This window comes from Lycium barbarum, chromosome 2 (assembly GCF_019175385.1).
Source record: "Lycium barbarum isolate Lr01 chromosome 2, ASM1917538v2, whole genome shotgun sequence".
In the NCBI taxonomy this organism is placed as follows: domain Eukaryota; kingdom Viridiplantae; phylum Streptophyta; class Magnoliopsida; order Solanales; family Solanaceae; genus Lycium; species Lycium barbarum.
In genome coordinates, this window is record NC_083338.1 from 3,027,753 (window position 1) to 3,042,947 (window position 15,195).

At 35.3% G+C, this 15,195-nt stretch overlaps 1 protein-coding gene across 1 annotated transcript; it reads left to right on the top strand.

Moving 5' to 3' along the window:
* Positions 1 to 5,568: 5,568 nt before the first annotated feature.
* LOC132625875 (plant UBX domain-containing protein 2) lies at positions 5,569 to 15,195 on the top strand. The gene is made up of 3 exons (XM_060340471.1): positions 5,569 to 6,766; positions 13,332 to 13,610; positions 14,686 to 15,195. Exons 1-3 carry the CDS (start codon positions 5,852 to 5,854, stop codon positions 14,938 to 14,940), a joined length of 1,449 nt encoding a protein of 482 aa, XP_060196454.1. The 5' UTR covers positions 5,569 to 5,851; the 3' UTR covers positions 14,941 to 15,195.

The window sequence follows — 15,195 nt, forward strand, 5'->3', positions numbered from 1 at the left end:
ATCGCAATATGAGTAAAAGGTGTCTTTGAGATATGTCCTTAGCTGTAATATGATGCTATAATATATACTCTATATCTTTAGCAAGAAAAGAAGAAAAAAAAGGAACAATAGTCCAAATATAAGGCTGTCTATTGCACTTGCTAGCCACTTCTCATTTTCATTTTTCTTTGACAATGAAAAAACAAATAATAGTCCAAATACCTGGTCAAATTATGAGTAATATTCCCTAAAACAAAAATTAAATAAGTTTATAACATAGAGTAGGTGGCTTACAAGTCATTTTCATCATATTCTGATTCATTAATCTTTATATTAATGTAATATACATCTCAATTTGACTTTTGGAATATTTAACGGACAAAAAAAGTCAGACATTGTATTTTCTCTTTGAATCCTCAACTAACAGCCTTTGTATTAATTAGGCCACACAAAGAACAAGTGGCACCTATATTCTTTTCTTCTTTGTTCAATAGAGTTTCAGAGCATTTATCAAGTTTTGTCAGCTAGCGTGTCATAACAGGGTTCCTAATCTAGTCCGCATTAATTTGTACATCCCTAATGTTTCGGCGTCAACAGAGAACCCTCGACGCGTGTCGAACAAGAAAGATAATTGGATGATGAGATTACAGCTACTTTGATACCAAAGAAGAGTTCCGACTAGTAGAGCTGACCATCTTTCATATCGAGCTATTGAAGTAGCACGTCATACTATAATCGGACACTTTCATCATACTATGAGCGGAAAATTCCGAAGAAATGATAAGATATGGATAAGCGTTCTCACATATATCCCTATTATCAGGAGTCTTTCCTTACCATAATTGAACCTAATGTCCCTTCAACATTCTATTTATATTGCCTTGACTTGCGCACTGCAGTGGACTGATTATCCTAGTTGATCTTGATTCTAACATTAGAAGTATACTATTTTTTGGTCCTAAGTGTTTTGAGGCACAAAATGGCACAAAGCCAAACAACATTTGTGAATAAAAAATTAGAGTTTTCTGAGAATACTAAAGAGGAATATGATTTAGTAGACTTGTTGAGATCAGAAGCAGAACTCATGGGTAAGGGAACTTTTGGAAGTAGCTACAAGGCAGAATTGGAAAATGGGAATATTGTGTTTGTTAAGAGGTTAAAAAATTGTTGTTTGGTTCAAGAGGACTTCAGCAAAAAGATTCAAGAATTGGCAAAATTGAGTGATCACCAGAGTTTGCTTCCTCTAAGAGCTTATTATTATTCAAAAGATGAGAAGCTTCTTGTATTTGATTACATGCCTATGAGTAGTTTTTGCTTCCCTTTTGCATAGTAAGTGTTCTAAACTAGTATTAGTTTTGCATTACATTTTTTCTATCTAAGATCCCTCTCCTTTTTCTTAAGTAATCATTTGAATGTCAAGATCACGGGATTCTATTCAATCCTGTGTTACATTAAAAAACAAATTTTATTTTGTCAACAAATTAACTCAAGAATCTCTTTAAGATCAATGAGCAATCGTATAATATCATTTCACATTGAGGGAATGAGTTGTTGTCTTTTTGTATGATGGAGAATCCTTATCTTATGAGCTAGTTTTTAAGGTCGAGTTAGTTTCAAGATGCATTTTCTTCGCATGGTATTGGAATCAGACTCAATTTTATTCGTAGTTTACTCAATATTGGTCCCTCATATTATGTTATCCACAAACAAGATGTCAAAGTTTGAACAAGAAAATGAGTTATTATCTCCTTATATGATCTTGGGCAATATTCACTTTCATGAGTGAATTTTTAAAGTTAAGCTAGGTTCAAGGTGTATTTGCTTCACAAATACTTAAAAGAAAAAGAATATCAATATTGAACTTTTAGAAGGTGTTTGTGAAGTTAAACGCCTCCTATTGAAGTTTTAAAACAAATTTCTTATTTATGGAAATTCTTAAGATTTTTTACGTAACTAGTAAGTAGTAAACAAGCATCGATTTTATTGTCATAATCTTTCTGACTACATTCTTGACAAACAACTTTGTTCCTTAATTTTTATTCACCTGACATTGTTGTTGAATTAACTTGACATGTTACATAGAAAATGGAGTGGCTAAGAAATCTAACTCACATGGGAAGTAAGGACTAAAATCGCTTATGGAGTTGCTCGTGGTCTCGACTTTCTCCATTCTCAGGGTCCTGGCGTTTGCCATGGTAACATAAGGTCATCCAATGTTCTGCTCACCAATTCTTTCGATGCTCGTCTCTCAGATCAAGGATTATTTGAACTTTTCATGCCAAACGCCATGTTAATTGTCCTCAACGTGGGCTATCAAGCACCAGAAGTGGGATATGCCTACGACGTTTCTAAAAAATCAGATGTTTACAGCTTCGGTGTCTTGTTGTTGGAATTATTGACCGGTAAGGCTCCGTTAGATGCCGTTGGCAAGCACAAAGGGATTGATTTGCCTAGTTGGGTTCGAATAATGTTCCAAGAAAAGCCTATTATGGATGTTTTTGACAAGAGTATGCTGGAAAATTACAAGAATTTTGGAGATCAAATGGTTCAATTGTTACAACTAGCAATTTGTTGTACTTTCAAGAATCCTAATAAAAGGCCTTCAATGGTTGCTGTGACTGATCAAATAAAAAGGACATGTAGTTTTAAATCATGATTATGGTTATTAGTAGTTAATAATCATTGAGAACCATTCTGAAATTCTAAGGTTCATCAACTCTAATGACTAGAAATTTGTAATGCACTGTCTCTGTGTATATTGAGTACAATGAATTTCATGTCAATTCAATTTTGCCCAATTTTGTACTTTGGATAAAACAGAGGCTATATATTCTCCCTAATTGAGATTTAAGTGGTGGTTAACACTTGCAGTCCTTCATCCATTGAATCACTTTTGGTTGTATCAGGACTGTAGTGACTACAAAAAATTGAAAATGTTTTTTTTCTTTTCAATTAGCTATCTTTCCTTCTCAATTTATGTGAATTGTGATGATATTTGACTAGACATGAAATTTAAGAAAGAAAGAAATACTATTTTAATTTGTGGTCTAAAATAAATCACATATATTTATGTGGCAATATGTCATCTCATTAAGTATAAAATGAAAATTTTAAAAAGTAGCTCGGAAGGTCAAGCACTTTAGTGAATCACTTGAGCCCTAATATATTTTTGGAGAAACTCAGTAACTAACAGTTACTGTTTGAATCGAAGTAGCGGCAAATTGATAAATTTTTTCTAAACAAGTATAATATTTTGTTTGGAGCAAACTAAAAAAAAAAAAAAATGACAAATAAATTAGAATAGAGGGGGTGATACTTAAGCATAAGAACTCATCTCTGTATGTGGTTTTTACGTGTTAATGGTTTTCTAGTTTAATTTCTTTTTTAAAATTCAATCTCACAACGTGAATAGGATTCTTGTCTAAAGCATTTCAATCAGATAGAAACCAACTTATGAGCCTGTTTGGATGGGCTTATGCCTATAAGCTGAAAACAGCTTATAAGCTAAAAAAAATAAGTTGAGGTAGTCTAACTTATTTTTTTTGACTTATAAGCTGTTTTCAGCTTATAAGTTGCTTTAGATAAGCAAAATCAAATGGGCCTAATTATTTTTTTGAACTTATTTTAATCACAAAATGACTGCCAACCAAACATTCAAACAACTTATAAGCAACTTATAAGCCAATCCAAACGGGCTCTATATTAACAAGTAATGAACATGTCCAAAGTCAACTAGTATTACATTATAAGCAAAGACAAAAAAATAATCAAGAAATGGAGAAAGCTTGTTCAGACTCAAACGTCTTCCTAAGTGCGTTTTTCCCTTTGTTCCAAAATTTAAGGAGACGTGCATCATATATTCCCACGATAGTTCCTGTTACGTCCCTTGAAATTTTAATTATTTTAGTTACATTTTCCGATTTAAATTCATCATATTATTGATATTATGTGTTGGAAATTCAAGTAAGATGTTTGATTTTGGTTATGGATGATCATTTGAGGGTTGAAAATCGGTTGTTGTTGAAACTATAGCCCAAAAAAAAGGACGAAATTTGATGTTTTAGAAGTGGAGGAGGACGTGGGCGGAGCTAGAAGTCCGAATATGGGATTTAACTGAACCCAATAATTTTTGCTCAAATAACATACTTGTATTAAGAAATTTATTTAAAATGCAATAATTATAACATTGAATTTTGGGGAGGGCACTTGGGAAGTGGTGGCGGTGAAAGAAGAAGTGGGAAAGGGATAAAATAGGATTGAGGGCGTCCGCCTCATTGATGTGTCACACCATATGAGATAATGTCACACAGATTCGATTCTCAACCTACACCGTTTTTTAGCAAGGCAGAAAAAAAAAGAAATTATATTAACTTCCTAGATCTTGAAATCAGTTAGGATCGAAACGACTATCGTCCATGACAGAAGATCCTAACGGAGAAGAGGTATATTTGAACTGATTTTATAACGTCGAGGATAATGATGAACTGAAAGTCTAAGGAAAGACTTAGAGCCCATTTGGATTGGCTTATAAGTTGCCTATAAGCTGTTTTCAGTTTTTTTTAATGTTTGGCTGGCCAGCTTAAAACCATTTTATGCTTAAAATAAAATTAATTGAGCTCGTTTGGCTTAGCTTATCTAAAGCAGCTTATAAGCTGTTTTCAGCTTATAAGCCAAAAAAAAAATAAGTTGGCCTACCCCAACTTATTTTTTTAGCTTATAAGTTATTTCCAGCTTAGAAGGTGCTTTTTTAAGTCCATCCAAATAGGCTCTTAAATAATTATTTTCGCATAGTAGATGGATATTATTGATCCTTTTCCCCATTTTCAAATCACCCAAATCAATTTACCAAACCCTAGAGCACGTATGGTGTGACCCACCTCTGCCTGCTGAGGTGGCGAAAACAGCACATGAACAACTCCATATTCCAAAATCCCGTGTTGAAGAACATTCCACCCAAACGCGCCATGACATAATAACACAATCCAATTAAGTAACAGATTTCTTATAAAAAAAAAAAAACTAAGGGATCATTTGGTAGCCGATTTGGAGATGAGTTACGCAGATATAATCTTATAAATAATATCATGTTTGACAGTTAGTTAGGAGGTAAATTATTTATTTATAAAATTAATATGATGTTTGATTTACAATTTAGAACTCGGATAACTATACATGTATAAATTATGGGGAATCTATATATATTATTTTTTATGCAAAAAGATGAAATAACTAATACATCATTGACTAAACCTTACATGGTTAATCCTCTTTGGGATCGTTTGACATCTGATTTGCAGGTGAGTTATGTAGGTCTTAACAATACCACGTTTGATATAACTTGTTAGTAGATAAGTTGTTCATAAGGTGGAATAACTAAATCTTGTCATATAATAATACATAGATACTCATAACTAATCCATATATTATTTAATACACGTATAACTCTAACCAACTGTCAAACGAGCCCTTCAGGTAACATATGGATTCCTCGTAAACTCCTTATGGTGGGACCCACCACAGCACATGAACAACCACATATTCCAAAAATACCTGTTAAATAACATTACACCCAAACACGTCATAACAAAATCCATTTCAGATTTCTTAAAAATAAATAATAAAAAAAACTCTTATTTCCACCACTTTCTCCTTGTTTCTTTCTTCCCAAATTTCAACCTTCAAGAAAACCCAAATTTTTTCCTTAGATTCACATTTCAATTCCACAAAAACACAAAGAGATCTAAGGGAAAAAACCCCTTTTTCTCACTTTCTTGATATACACAAAATATACAGAGGAAAAAGTGGAATTTTTTGAAGAATTTGATTCCAATTGATTGATATATTGATTTCAAGAAAAGGGTATTCTTGAAAAATGGGTGATATGAAGGATAAAATGAAAGGTTTCATGAAAAAAGTTTCATTTTCTTCATCAGGTAAGTTTAAAGGTCAAGGTAGAGTATTAGGTACTAGTTCATCTAATACTTCTTCAAATCATGTTAATAATATTTCATCACAAAATAGGCAAAACCAACCTTTAAAAGCACAAACTTTACCTCAAAAACCAAGTAATTCTGTTTCAGGAATTGATGTTAAATGTGAAAAAATGGATGGTTTTGATCCTTCATCACAAAATAAGCAAAACCAACCTTTACAGTCACAAACTTTACCTCAAAAACCAAGTAATTCTGTTTCAAGAATTGAGGTAAAAAGTGAAAAAAGTGAAAGAAAGGATGGTTTTGATCCATATGGTGAGTTAATTACTAGTGGTGAAAGGAACAAAAATGGTTATTCATTAAATGTTTTTGAATGTCCTGTTTGTGGTTGTGGTTTTGTATCTGAAGAAGAAGTGACAATTCATGTTGATAGTTGTTTAAGTACTGATGTTGAAAGTAAAGTTGAAGTTAAAAGTGAATTGGAAAGTTGTGTTAGTTTATATGTTTCTGGAAAGCCTGAAGAAGGGTCAGTTGAGGTTGTTATAAAGTTGTTAAAGAATATCGTTAAGGAACCGGAGAATCCTAAGTTTAGGAAAATAAGGATGGGAAATGTGAAGATAAAGGAAGCTATAGGTGATGTTGTTGGAGGAGTGGAGTTATTGGAATTTGTTGGATTTGAGTTGAAAGAAGAAGGTGGTGAAATTTGGGCTGTGATGGACGTTCCGAAAGAAGAACAACTTGTTGTACTTAAGAATGTGGTGTCGCTATTGGAACCGAAGAAAGTTGAAGAGTTGACGTCGGTGTCTGAAGTTAAGGCAAGTGAACCGGTCGTGCCGAAGAAGATTGATAGACAGGTAGAATTTGGATTACTTTTGATAATAGTTTGGTGTTTTAGTTTCCATATGCTCTTAAATTCCTGTGTAGAATGTCATAGCTTTAGTTTTACTAGTGCTTGAATACTGAAACTCTTTGATACTATTTAATATTACTTTTCTTGATGCTTCAGCGATAAAATTTCCTTGGCGTCCTGTTATTTATCTTAGTTGAACATGATTTAGCACCTTGGCTATCTTTTTTGTTGTTTATTAAAATGATTTTATTACCGAGTCCAAATGTTTACAGCTCAAGGAAAAACAAAACAAAATTTTCTAAGTCCGGGCGTCCCCACTCCTAGATGTTAACTACTCAATCCCTATGCACTCCTACATGGCTACACACCTAGAGCCTGTTTGGATGGGCTTATGCCTATAACTGCAAACAGCTTATAAGCTAAAAAAAATAAGTTGGGATAGTCTAACTTATTTTTTTTGGCTTATAAGCTGCTTTAGATGAGCTAAGTCAAATGGGCCCAATTATTTTTTTTGAGCTTATTTTAAGCACAAAATGACTTTAAGCTGGTCAGCCAAACACTCAAAAAAGCTGAAAACAACTTATAAGCAACTTATAAGCCAATCCAAACGGGCTCCTAGTATCTTGATATAACAGCAATCATAGTCTGCATCAGTCTTCTAAATACTTCATCCTAGAGCAGCTAGCTACGGATAGTAGTTGAGCTCATCCTTGTGTATTTTTTGGACTATTTGGAGAGAAAGGAGCAGTGCTTGCTTTGAGAATAAAAAGAATCATATTTCTAGAATTAAGAACCTTTGTCTGCTCAATTGTTCGTATATTATAGGAAGAGTATTTTAGAGAACATGGATCAGTATGGACTTTTTGGATTCTCTTGGAAATTTGTAATCTGTTACTCTTGTAGGGTCTGTCTGTTTCTGATGTAATTTGGAGTACCTTCTTGGTGCCTTTTCCAATAATACATTTACCTTGTCAAAAAAAAAAAAAAAAAAAAAAAAGAGGAGTTAAGTTCATCAAGACTTCTGGCCAGCCTTGGCTTCAATCTACCCCTACAAAATAGTTGCTGTATAATGACTCTTGTGATGGTGTCAGCTTGCCTTTGTTTGCTTTGAAACACTCCTTGGTTTCTCTCCTGCCAGACAAAGTATACACAGTGAGCGAGTGTCATTCTATATACCTCCACCCCTGCACTCCTTCCTTTTGCTTGAGAGATTAACAACTGCGCTTCATCAGACCAACTCCGTGCCCTTCTTGAAATACCTTGCCAGTACAGGAGCTTGTCCCAAATAGTGGCTGCATAGTGACAGCTAAATAACAGGTGGTCCATGCTCTCATCCATTGCATTGCAGAGCTCACATAGCTTATCTGTTGGAATGCCCCATCTAGCTAGTAAATCCTTGGTGTTCAGTCTACCATGTATAGCCAACTATAGGATGAAAATCCATCTAGGGGCCCCAAGATTGTTGCAAATTGACATCCTCCATCGTACTTAGGGAAAACTACCTCCCAACTCAGCATACATGTTTTTGATAGAGAAGCAAGATAGCCTGAGCAAGTCATCAGGCCTCATGCCTGTCTCATTCATGTAGTTCTTAGCCTTGCATATCTTCCTTGTCATCCAAGCTGGCTGCCCAGGTTCATACTCTAAAATTTGTCTCCCTTTAACATAGTAAGTGTGCATCCACTTTAGCCATAGCTTATCCTTCTTTTGACAAAGATTCGAGAGTAATTTACACACTGGTGCCTTGTTCCATGTAGTAATATCCATGATATTCGAGCCTCCAGCCACTCTAGGTGTACATACTTTTTCCCACTAAGGCTCTTCTTGATAGATTACAGCGACCTGTCCACAGATAAGTCCTACAAATTGATTCAATCTTTTGAATCACCTTCTTAGGCAAGATGAAAATCCATGACCAGTATATTTGGATAGCAAAAAGAGCAGTCTTGATGAGTTGGATCCTCTCAGCATATGACAGAAATCCTTGCAAGTATTTTCTCAAGCAATGGTTGATACTGCCTCACCCCCATTGTCGTTGTACTCAAGGGAACACCTAAGTATCTAATAGGTAGATCTCCTTTAGGAAATCCCAGACTAGTCAAAACTTCTAGTTGTTCTGTCATGTCCATGCCTCCAATATAGATGGAGCTGTTATCCTTATCTGCAAGAAGGCCAGAAGCACATGAAAACACCTCAAAACAGTCATACATCAACTTGATTGATATTTTGTCACCTCTGCAAAAGAGTAGAAATCATCTGCAAACCCCAGTTGAACAATCTGTAACTTCTGGGAAAGGCTTAGTTGGTCTCCCATTGACAAGGATAGAATAGGAGACAGTTGTTACACAAGTCCTAATCCATTCAACAAATTGTAAAAGAAAATTCAAACCAGTCAGAATTTGTTGTAAGAAAGGTCATTCCGCTGAATCATATGCATTCTGCATATCTAATTTGATCATACATCTAGGAGAAATCTATTTCCTTTCATTTGCGTTTGACAAGCTCATGAATTAAAATGATGTTATCAGTTATGGACCTTCCAGGAACAAAACCTTTATCAACTAGGAAATCCACTATCTTTTGCATTCTTGCTGTGAGGATCTTTGAGATTAGCTTGTATACCACTGAGCAACATGAGATAAGTCTATACTATCTTATACTTGTAGGATTCTTCCCTTAGGGACCAAGGTGACTGATGTGCAATTGACAGACCTGCATAGGAGACTTGTCTCAAAAAACTGAATAACTGCTTCTGTTATGTCATTCCCAAGGATCAGCGAGGTTCTTTTAAAGAACAAAGCATTATAACCATCACACCCTGGGGCTTTTCTATCACCAATACTACTCAGAGCTGTAAAAACCTCCTCCCTGGGAATAGATGCTATTAATTGTAATTGCTTGTGCTGGCTTCTAATCAGATAGGTCCCTCTTTCATCACTTCTAGCTTGATTGCATGTAGTTGGGTGCGAGCAGCTCATAAGAGTCTCATATAGAATCTCTTAACAACACCTTCAATATCCTTTTCTGTATGAATTGACTGTCCAAACTCATCCATCAAAGAGGTCATCATGAATTGGCTATTTTACTTATCCTTCTCATCAAGTAAAGCCCTTTCTCATGCGAATTGATGAATGGCGTTATCATCCTGATATAGCATTAACTCCATAACTTCTTAAAAAAGTAAAGGCTACTTTATTTCTTATTAGCCAATTAATGAGGAAATTCTGCTATTTTTGTGTCGGGGTACTATAGCTTCTAGTTTGGTGTATTATTCAACTGGACATAATATGTTTTAGAGAATGTGGAACAACACTTGAAATTGGTGCATCAATAGCACTATTGTTGACAACTTCAAAATAGTTCCCGGGGGGGGGGGGGGGGGGGGGGGGTCATAGGACCCTCACAAAGAGTAAGTGTGTAACTGAAAATACTTAGGGTGATTTTTATACCTTTTCCCTTCATTTTCTTGCGTATTGCTTCTGAGATGAACTGTTGGATGCATTGATTCCATAATTTTCTTTATGTTTATCAATCCACTGGACATAGACGGGACCTCACTTTTTGATTTTACCACAATATTTCTCTTGGATGTCTAAAACAAAATCTTCAAAAGAATAATCCAATGAATTATGCTTGAAATTTGTCGTGAAGTTGAATGAGTCAAATCTATTTTCTGAGATATTAGAATCTATGAAATTGATGGAGCATGTCATTTATGTTTTTCATGTTATCACAATGCATGATAAACATAAAACTACTCTTTGGTGTCAAAGTTATGTCATTTATGTCTTCCAATGTATAAACTAACTGGATGTTATAAGAGATTTTACCTAGCTGCTACAGTTATAAGAATATCCTACATTTTGCTATATTCAATTAGATAAATGTTGCCCCCTATACTCATCATTTAGTTTCTGTTGAGAATTTACCACAAGTTTGTTCGTCTTATAACATTGAGGACAATAAAACATTTGGTGAAGAATTATTACCGAGTCTGCAATCAACCAATAAATTTAGGCCCTTGGATCAAGTGACTAGGAATGATAAATAACATTTGAAGCTTCAGTATTATTTGTTTAGGTGTTTTCTACTTATGTAGTTCAAATGCTACTTTTAGCATTTTGAACTGGAGTTATCACCCGGCCTCTTTTAGCCAAATGATACACAGCTTTTTGAATTATGATCATATTCTGTATGTATGAATCTGTACCAGGACCCCAACTTGTTTGGGACTAAGGCATAGTTGTTGTATAAATCTATACTAGGAAAGAAAGTTTTAGTGAGAGTACGCTGGATATTTTGAACTAAAATTCCTTTAGTAATTTGCTAGTGATGTTTTTATCTTTTTTTTAATAAAACCCAGTGCTTTACATTATTTTCAACCAAAAGAAAGCTACATTACTCACAATCTATTGTGACAATTTGTTTCTCAGTCTAATTTATCCATAAGCAAGATTGGCAAAAATAATTATTTTTTTGGGTTTTGGGGGTTGGGGGTGGGGGTGGGGGGTGGTGTTGTTGGTGTTCTTGTGCTGCTCAGGTTCACGTAGCTGGGATGTTACTACCAAGTAACACCCACTGTCGTTGTACTCCTTTTTATTTCCTTATATTTTTATTTTCTTACTTTAATTTTGTCGCGATGGCGTGACTGACTGTCTCAACTTCAACTCGAATATGCTGCCTTAAATTTAGTTCCGTCAGTTTCCTACGTTAAATCATACTTTCTATAAGCCACACAAGTTTCCAAAATAAAATAAAGCTGCAATAATTACATTAAATTAGCAAAAACTTTTAACCACTTAAGAGATAAAAAATAAAGGGCAGCCTGGTACGCGAAGTGTCCCACATTCACGGAGGATCCGTGGAAGGGCCACACACTAAGGGGTACAACTATATAGGCCACCTATCCTAATGCAAAATCAGTAGCTGATTCCACAGCTTGAACCCGTGACCTATAGGTCATACCTAGACAACGTTATCGTTGCCCCAATGCTTCCCTTCAAGCATCTTAAGAGATACATATAAAAGAAGAGAGAAAAGACTTTTAACCTGCAATAATTACATTAAATCAGTTCCGACAGTTTCCTACGTTAAATCATACTTTCTATAAGCCACACAAGTTTCCAAAATAAAATAAAGCTACAATAATTACATTAAATTAGCAAAACTTTTGACCACTTGAGAGATAAAAAATAAAGGGCAGCCTGGTACGCGAAGTGTCCCACGTTCACGGAGGATCCGTGGAAGGGCCACACACTAAGGGGTACAACTATGTAGGCCACCTATCCTGATGCAAAATCAGTAGCTGATTCCACAGCTTGAACCCATGAGCTATAGGTCATACCTAGACAATGTTACCGTTGCCCCAATGCTTCCCTTCAAGCATCTTAAGAGATACATATAAAAAAAGAGAGAAAAGAAAGAGCATGTCAAAGCATTTGACGACCTTTCTTTCAGCTTAGAAGTACTTCTTCATTCTATTCATCACTGTTCATGTATGAGCTAGTCTACAAGGACTGTGATTTTTTGAAAGAGTTAAAAGTAGCCTCTCCTCGAATTTTTCTGGGTTCCAAACCCCGTCATAGGGTTGCTTCTCAGCTCCATACCCTCTTTTCACATCTTATCTCCTAGGATCCTAAGGTTGCATGTTAGATAACTTGGCAGCACCTTTTTTTTTTTTTTTAAATAATCGTGGCGTTCGGTCCAGCTTGCGTGCACCTCAAATAATTCCACCTCAAATAATTCCACAGGATACCCGCTACCTCCCACCAGCAACAAGTAACGGGTAAATTCTGGCCACCAAGGCCAGGACAGGTGGAAGAAGTCACCTAGTGTTTTTGTCTCCGGTGGGATTTGAACCTGAGACCTCATGGTTCTCCTCCCACTTCATTGACCACTAGGCCACACCCTTGGATGCTGGATAACTTGCTACCTTTCACACTAGTAATTTTGAAATAATTACCCACCTTGCTTTCAAGGTGCTTCAAGCATCTATTTACCTTGGACTTCCTGTAATAGGTGCTAGTCATGGTTATAGAACAACCTAACAATGCCTAGAAACCTCAAACAATGTCTTCTATTTTCACGCAATTTTGCGTATCAGTATATAAAAAATCATTTTTCAGGGATGAAAAGAGTGAATAACATTAGGTTACCCAACACAAAGGTAGGGGTAAGGTCTGCGTACACCCACCCTCCCCAGACCGTTGTGGGACTATACTGGGTATGTTGTTGTTTCTTACCATTTGTGTAGTGATCAAACTTCATGAATTTTGCTTTAGAATTAATTCATTATGTGTATGTCTATTCTTCTGAAAATGGAATGATTATGTTGCCTCCATAGAAGTTTAGAAGATAGTTTTATGGTGAATGTGGTCATAGCTTAATGTTGGTGAATACAGAAACATTACCTACTTTGATGAATACGGTCAAGCTTAATTTTGTTAAGTTACGTTGAATACTTCTGAAGACTTTTGAAACTACATAGTGATATCCTATTCGTATGACATTTTGTTCAGCACTGACGCCATTTTCTGCCTCTGACATTCTTTTATTTCTATTACCAACAGATTAAGGTGTTCTTTTCTGTTTCTGAGAGTGTAGCAGCAAAAATTGTGCTACCTGACTCGTTCTTTAACCTCTCAAGCGAGGAATTGAGAAGAGAGGCAGAGATGAAGAGGAAGAAACTAGAAGAGTCGAAATTATTGATTCCTAAATCTTATCGGGAAAAGCAGGCAAAAGCTGCAAGAAAGAAGTACACAAAATCCATTATCCGAATACAGTTTCCAGATGGAGTATTGCTTCAAGGTGTCTTTCTACCTTCTGAGCCAACTAGTGCACTTTATGAGGTTTGTACTTTGCCTTTTATTTTTATTACTATATACTATATATGTATGGTCAAATTACTAAATCTAAATTGGTAAGAACTTAATGGATTCTCTTCAAGGAACCTAGGTTAGATTCAAAAGTAAAGCTTCATTTTTTTTTTAATGACCAAAAAAAAAAAAAAAGGCTTCATTTATTTCCAGAATACTAAGCATAGAATCGCATAAAGTTACAATTTGTTTAGACTTAATATATTATCTGATATGTTGCTTGAACTCTCCAATATGTTGCCGCATCCGTGCCGTGTCGGGTCCTCCAAAAGATGCACTACGTTTGGAGGATCTGAGACTCGCCCACTGACATTTTTGAAGAATCTAGCAACATAGATTATCTGCCACCATAATTGTTTAGGTATACGACACATGGAGTGTCCCAAGTCAACATATTTTCCGAGTATATTTCTGGCTTTATTGTGCAGTTCTTTCTTCATATCTATATGTTTCCAATGTGATGATTCATTGGTAATCTGGTGGCGAGAAAATGACAAAAATGGTCCCTTATGTTTGAGGGTAGCTTGAAAAATTCCTTTAAGTATGCACTTAACAGTTTTGGTACTTCAAGTTTGCCAAAAGTTCACTTTTAGTCTCCGTAAAATATTTACTGCACTCTGTCGGTTAGAGATTTGACGGAAACAATGGATTGTTTTTGGAGAGTTCCATGTTTTATCTCCATCTGAAAAAAAATGTCGAATAAGTTGGATATATTTTGCAAAAAAATAGTCACTCACGGCAATGCAAGGAAGGGCTCTAATTATAAACCTGATGTTATTATGAAACAAGAACAACAATCGTGCCCGACTGAGAAAGAAGAAACGTAGAAAAGCATAACAATTTGTTTGGCCAAACAGGCTATTATTGGGCGGTTCTTTCTTCATATCTATTGTTCCATTCACTGGTAATCTGGTGTCCATATACATGTTATATATTCCAGTTAAGTGTTTGTCAGCGTGTACATATACACATGCTTTTACTTTTATTTTTTTCTCTTAGATTTTTCTTCCTCATATTTTGTTCTCTTTTTTATTGTTTTATTTTCTAGTTTGTGAGCTCGGCATTAAAGGAACCAGGCTTAGAGTTTGAATTGTTACATCCGGTGCTTGTTAAGAGGCGGGTGATTCCCCATTTTCCAGCTGCCGGGGAGAGGGCTATAACACTTGAAGAGGAGGATTTGATTCCTTCAGCTCTACTCAAATTTAAACCTATCGAAACAGATTCCGTCGTTTTCACAGGTCTTTGCAATGAGCTTCTTGAAATCAGCGAGCCCCTCGAGACTGGATCAGTTGCTTTGAAGTGAATGTTAAATTTTTCTGGAATGGATCACAATGTTGTAAACCAGACCAGTAATTCTTGATTTTTCTCTTTTCTTACCTTTTCTCTACATGTTCTTGTTTGTGCAAATGATAGGTTAACTGTATAGTCAGGTTGTCTTGTTTGATTGATACATTAGTTTTTGGCAGAAATTGGTTTCAAAGTGAGAGAATAAGGGATGAAATGTATTGGAAACTTGTTCATTTGATGAATATAAGACAAATCTATTTTGTAGGTTTTT